The following is a 7008-nucleotide window of genomic DNA, read 5'->3' as shown; positions in this document are numbered from 1 at the left end:
CATGTTTGTCACACTTAAATGTTTCAGATCATCAAACAAATTTAAATATTAGACAAAGATAACACAAGTAAACACAAAATGCAGTTTTTAAATGAAGGTTTTTATTATTAAGGGGGAAAAAAATCCAAACCTACATGGCCCTGTGTGAAAAAGTGATTGCCCCCACCTGTTAAAACATAAATGAACTGTGGTTTATCCCATCTTTGGAAAGCTGAGTTCAATTTCTCTAGCCACACCCAGGCCTGATTACTGCCACACCTGTTCTCAATCAAGAAATCACTTAAATATGACCTGCCTGACAAAGTGAGGTAGACCAAAAGATCCTCAAAAGCTAGACATCATGCTGCGATCCAAAGAAATTCAGGAACAAATGAGAAACAAAGTAATTGAGATCTATCAGTCTGGAAAAGGTTACAAAGCCATTTCTAAAGCTTTGGGACTCCAGGGCTGTTTTGCTGCTTCAGGACCTGGAAGACTTGCTGTGGTAAATGGAACCATGAATTCTTTAAATTTGTTAAAAATGTAATTTAGTTAAATCAGTGAGCTTGGATGGAAAGAAAATACCAAGATATTTAAATCCATTATTAACCATCTTAAAAGACAAATATTGCAGAAACATGCATCCTGCGGCTCTTTGTGGTAAAGCTAGGAACACATCAAACACACAAAATACATCAATAATCTTGATCACAGCTGGTATAGATCTGGATGAGTCATTCATAAATAAAAGAAAGTCATCTGCGTATATTGACATGTTATGTTTGTTTGAATGCGTGTTGTTCTATAACCAGAGCTAAAAGTAAAGCAGACAGGGGACAGACCTCCTCTGTGCCATTAACAGATACGGCACCATGTGAAAAAGTGAAAAACAATCAATACAAATATCACCGGAGTAAAATGTATTTAGTGTTCTGAATAAGTACTTCCATCTCCTCCGTCATATGCTTTTCTGCATCCAATGTGATTACTACCGCACTGTTCTTGTTATACCCTACATACTGCATGATGCCCAACAATCTAAATTTATTTGAATGAGACTGGTGGTTTCAAACAAAACCAGCTTGATCAGTGGCTGTCTTTGTGTTCAACTTGGGCAGCACTGAATAAAGCGTTTTGCCAAAATATTGGCTTAAATCTGCACTTAGAATTGATAAAGGTCCATATGATGAGAAAGGGCTCCAGAATAACTTTACAAACTTTCTCGGATGGTCACACTAGCACATCATTTAATAAAAATATTGTTTTTCTGTGGTGTCATAAACTCATATATCTATTTTTGCTTCACCCAGACTTTAAATTGTGATTCAAGTGGAAAAAAAACATGTTCATAACTACTTCACCACAATCATTTTCAAAAAGCTAAAATAGTCAAATGATATACTTTCTTTTTCATGAAACCATTCCACAAAAAAATAAATAACAGAAGACTGAGCCATCACAATGGCAGCTGTCTGAGGGTTATACACATGGGAACTAAATTGGCAGAATCCATCAGCAGCCTTTAATTTCACTGGACAATCTCATCACAGTGGTCCCAGTAGCATTAAATGGTCTCTAGTATTACAACTCGATAAAAGCAACATCCACACTACAACTGACATCTACAGGGCAACTCATGCAGCTAAATGCATTAAACACGACCACATTACCTTTCATTAATCCTCCCTCAGTGAACTGCTAATACGACATGCTTTTGTGTGTTTTGTTATCAAATTGGTTAGATAACATTCAGTTGTTCTGTCTCGATAGCTGCCTTCCCTCCCCCCACTCTGATAACCTAGTGGGGAAGCCTTTATGTGATTATCCCTGGAAAACATATGGGCTCCATAGCGACTGGTGTATTTCTTTCACCATCCAGGCGTAATAAGGGCTTTCAAAACAGGCCGTTCCTGTTTCAAGTTGGCCATTGGTCCAGATGACACTTTACTTTCTCACTACTCGCGGCCTGGGAGAGCAGCCACTTAGATTACATGACCACACTGCAGACGTAACAACGGGAGCACATCATGTAGCTGAAAGACCACCAGTTCATTCCCTTTAAGAGCCGACATGCCTCCATCACCAGTAGCGTGTTGTATACTTGAGCAAGACAATGAATCGCTATCTGATAATTCATTGTGATTCAGCCAGGAGAGGAGCCTCAGCCTACACCAATGCCTGAGAGGCAATTCCCTTTGTAGTGTGCATCTGCCCTGTCGGTTTTGCCGGCTCAATCTGTGACATTTATGAACCGGTCAGTGTTCCTCAGGTGCACAAGTAACATACAGAAATGGAAGTAAAAATTATGAAAATCTGCCGAGTTATACAAAGACAGGTTGTTTAACCCTGCAGTGACACTGCAATTATTTCTTAACATAGTGTCAAAAGAACTAGCTGCTGCTTGAAAACTAAACTCCCTAAATCTATTATATGAGTTCCATTGGGTAGATAGAATAAATAAAAACAGATTAAAAAAAAATAGAACTTCCTTGTTCTCTTTGCTTGAATTGCCAACTAGCTTAATTTCCAACAGCGAAAAATGGCACCCCAAAGGATATTATAGACAGGATACCTCTTACAGTGATTTGGCTGACTCAGATATGCAGCCATATTTATTTAAGCAAGAGTATACAAAGAAATGCAGTGGAGAGAGGCCGAGGCGGCTGCTGCACTATAGCAAAGTCTAAGTTTGTTTCGATTTTATCTCTCAAAACCAGTTCTCGCTTAATAGTTTATGGCTTGTTGCATCGCGGTGTCCACTGAACTTCAAAGTTTACTGAGCAACTTAAAGATACCATTTAATTTGAAAAAGAACACAAAGATTGACAATTAGTGATTAGACCATATTTCATTAATAATAAATCTGAACTGTTGTATTATATTCCCATTAGAGTCGTGGCAGTGTTGTTGCACAGCTAACTTGGATCTTTATATCCTCAAACAGTGACCGTGACAAAATACACACATACAGCATCTTCTCACTGCCAGATTCCCACTTTCTCTGTAAGCGCATGTATATTATTCTATTTATTATGATTTAATGATTTGATTTAATATATGAAATCTGAGGTCTGATACATATCAAATCGATGGGGCTGCATTGAAAACAGTCAAAATAGATTTTCAGTGACAATGACTGCTCCAATTCACAGTTTTAAACAGATCTGATTTATCTCAACTGCAAGAGGCAAAAGCAAGTGTCATATACTGTGTGACAAAAGCGAAACATTTATCTAATCTGATTCTAACTATCCTCATTGCAGTCACATGATATGCTAATGCATCAGCACTTTGTCCCTTCCAGAGAAGCTTGAATGCCAAGACCAGACGCTGCGTGGCATGTTTATTTAGAGTTGCTCTTTCTTGTCAAAGACATAATCTACGCAAATCAAGAAATGTCACACGAAAAACACTGGATGATCAGATAGTTATCATATTCGGATAACAAACTACATCAAATGTGTAAACAAGTGGCACCCAGGTAGCCTGATGGTTAAGGTGCATACAACATAACTGCAATGCATGTCAAACCCTCTGAGAGTCCCCATGTTTTCAGCTGTCAGAAATAAAGAAAAATGGCATCAACAACATAAAAACTCTGTGTCAACAAAGCTGTTGTGTACTGCCAAGATCTGCCAAGGTAAGCAGAGGAGGAAGGTAAACACACATTGAACATCAAAACATACTTGTAGAAACCATCTTAATGCAAATAAACAGCCACTTACAGATCCAAGCAGGAAGATCAGATAAGTCGAACAGATTATATCAAAATAGACAAGCCAGAAGAGGTGTTTACTGTCTATTTTAATATGTATAAATTACAAGAGGAGATGAAGGAGAAATGTCCCTGTTAGCCTAAGACAAGTGCTGTCAAGTCTACACACATATCCATCCACTTCCAGGTCCATCTTAATAAGTACCATACACAAACCAAATGCTGTACAAGACCATAGACTGTATATAAGAAGTGCACGTAGTAGTCGTGACGTCACCCATTGGTTTGTGGACTGCAGTTTTGAAGCCTTGAGTTCTGCATTTTGGCCGTCGCCATCTTTGTTTTTTGCAACCAGTGAATAAAAGTGACCATGTGGACTGCGGAGGAGTGGCATAGGGATGCATATACGGCACAAGGTATAACAAATTCCTCCAGATGGGACCAAAACTTACAAAATGGACATCATGCTGTATTGAAGAAAACTTAAAACTAGCAATTAAGACCATAAACTTGTGTTTATAATGTTTAGTGAGGTAATAAATCAAGAGGACTTCCATACAATCGGAATTCTTCCGCATTGGCTTCACTTTTTAGAACCGGAGATTGCCGCCTGTAACAAATGTGAATGCTTATACCAATGTACACCATATTGTAGAATATTGACCTGTGTCAAGACAAAAAAAACCCCTCTTAATTTCACAATCGGTACAAGAAAGCTTAAAATGAAAATGTGTGAAAGGCTTCTAAGGTAAAACGAGCCGCCGCATTGCTTGTTAACAGTAAAGTGTGTCTGGACGCTGGTCTGAACTATCGATGGTTATCATGCCTGCTCAACTCAGCCAATCTTGATTCATTTTCTTTTGAATTCAAGCGGTTCTCTTTCTATCTTGTAGGAACAACAGACACTGTCCAAATATGGAGGGTCAGTGTTTGCCACTATCACACTGTACTGTTGAACACATACAAATGATGATGCAATGTGAGGCTAGGCTGTTTTTTCCTTAAACTCTTGGAAATAATCCAATTTAAAACTACAATAAAGCTCCAAGACTTATGTCACTGTAATAAAATATTCATTGTATCGCTTTCTCGTTCTCTATTTTTTTCTCTTTTTCAAAATCCTCAATCCAAAAGCAAGGCCGTTTTGTCAAATTAATAACTGTAAAATAATACAAAAGCAACGCGAGGCACAAACACCAGCAATCAATCTCTTCCTTTCTAGTGGTTGAATGAAGCGAGTCTGAGCCCTCCGACAGTCCAACTGATGACGTTTACAGAGCAGTTTAACATTAGCGGTACCATCACTCACATCTCCATCATCCCTTAAAGTGCATGGAGTCCCTCTGCAGGAGAGACTCACTCAGTCACGATGTGTTATTTTTAATCTAAAAACACCTGACAGAGCCATGACTTAACAACCTTGGTACGGCCTTCTTTATTTTTTTATCTGATTAATTCACTTAATCAAGAGAACTAATATTATTTTATTGCATGCTTTCTGAACTTTGCAATAACAGGTGCTTTCATAATTTCGTCCCCAAAGACACAGGTTATTGGGGGCAATTCATTCCTCAACAGCCACCACAATGTCTGCTGAAAGGGCTAATTGGAGCGTGAGCAAACTGACCGAGTGGACAGGCTCCAAGACGTCACTGGAAATCAGTGTTTCTTCAATATCACAGATACTTTTACAGGTCCATCCATGGAAACTCTACTGTGCAGACGTGCAATATGCATAAACATTGATCTCTGTTACAAATTTTTGTGAACATCCTAAAGTTTCATCAGACACCAAATTGGGTAATCCATAGAAGATAAAAAAAAGATTTTTAAAGATGCATCTATAAATTACTGGTGGATTAGTTAAGTTATAAAATAATATTGATTTCATTAAGACACTCAACATAACGTGATATGCAGAAGCTCCGACAGATACAGAATATAGCCTATGATGATGTCAACAGGTTTGTTCTTTGACTTGGAAGCTACTTTAACATTTAAGGAAAATATTAACAATAACATGAAGGTTGACATGATAAGACACTGGTTGAGATAAAAAGATTCCTGACCATCAAAGATTTATATCAATTTATAGTATGTATACTGAAAGAGAAACTCTAATGATCTAATTTGTTGTGTTTCCAGAGTCAACACAGAAAAAACAGGGCAGAAAAAAAATCTATTTATTGATTTAATATCTTCTAGAAATTACTTTTGTGACTGCGTTACAGCCTAGCAGCTATTTTAACAATCAGAGCTTCACCAACCCCCCTGACAGTCATCATCTGTTTATGTCAGCAGGGTTAATACAAGGTGTTGGTGGAGAGCTACACAGAGGAGGCAGAGGCTTTCTGCATCGCAACAGCCAGCAGAGACTGATGACCCATGGCTCCATCTTGTGACTATGACTACCAACAACATTAATCACAGCACTATAGACATATGTGTCATCTCAGCAGGGTATATGGAGGTAAAGTAGATTGGAAATGTTTGGTGGTAATTTATACAGTTTTCTATGTGGGGATTAGTTCAAATTAAGTACAAATCCTGAATAACTTTCGAAACCATAAATTAAAAAAAACAGCTTATTTGCTTCTGTGGGTTATCAAGCAGACTTAAGTAATAGCTATATATTTGTCATTCTTAGGACACTTTGACATAACCTTGGTTTAACGTTATGTTTTAATCTAAATTATCAAATTAATGCAGCCTTCTTTCAGACTCAATATGTCACGATATAAAATTTAAATGGGAGCAGTGAGCTTGACTAACGTTAGATAACGTTAATTCAGCAAATTGAAACGTTACGGAGTTACAAATGTCAGTCATCAATCATTGCGCAGTTGATCCGTTAACGTTAGTCCGTTAGACGTTTTGGGACTTTTTCTCCATATATCTATGTTAGGCATAAAGTTATAAATGTATCTCCAGAAAGCGGACTTAAAGCGAACAATTAAGCCGATTTAAAATGTGACGAGCAGACTCTTAAGGGAAATTGGTTACCGTTTCTGAGGGGAGGGCCAGGACATGCGGGGTTTCCTCAGCCCGGGTCGCAGCTTCTCCAGGGTCCGGTTGCGACACAGGTAGCGCTCGGTGTCCGAGTTGAAGCGCTGTTTGATCCGTATGTGAGTCCTGGGTTGCCGCCACAGATGTTTGGGCGGCTTTGCGAGCCCTGCTCCCTCTCTGCTCAGCGTGGTAACATCACACTCCATTTTTCTACTTTAGTTTGTTTTCCTTGTTTTTTTTAAAACGACTCTTTGAATGGAGTTCGGAGAATGTTGAAATGCGGAGAGGAACCGGCTGTCTGCGAGTTT

At 38.5% G+C, this 7008-nt stretch overlaps 1 protein-coding gene across 2 annotated transcripts in view; it reads right to left on the bottom strand.

Annotated features, from left to right (window-relative positions):
• Positions 1–7008, bottom strand: part of LOC116390207 (cAMP-specific 3',5'-cyclic phosphodiesterase 4D) — an 86805-nt gene that overhangs the window by 63679 nt on the left and 16118 nt on the right. The window contains exon 1 of one of the 2 annotated variants that reach the window (XM_031859617.1): positions 6698–7002. The exons of the other annotated variant lie outside the window; for it this stretch is intronic. Coding sequence (XP_031715477.1) covers positions 6698–6906 — 209 coding nt within the window. The 5' untranslated portion in view covers positions 6907–7002. Of the gene's footprint in view, positions 1–6697; positions 7003–7008 lie in introns of those variants that run through there. 2 annotated transcript variants of the gene reach the window in all.

This window comes from Anarrhichthys ocellatus, unplaced genomic scaffold (assembly GCF_004355925.1).
Source record: "Anarrhichthys ocellatus isolate YVR2014 unplaced genomic scaffold, GSC_Weel_1.0 scaffold22, whole genome shotgun sequence".
Classification (NCBI taxonomy): Eukaryota; Metazoa; Chordata; class Actinopteri; order Perciformes; family Anarhichadidae; genus Anarrhichthys; species Anarrhichthys ocellatus.
This window is presented reverse-complemented; position numbering and strand designations above follow the sequence as displayed.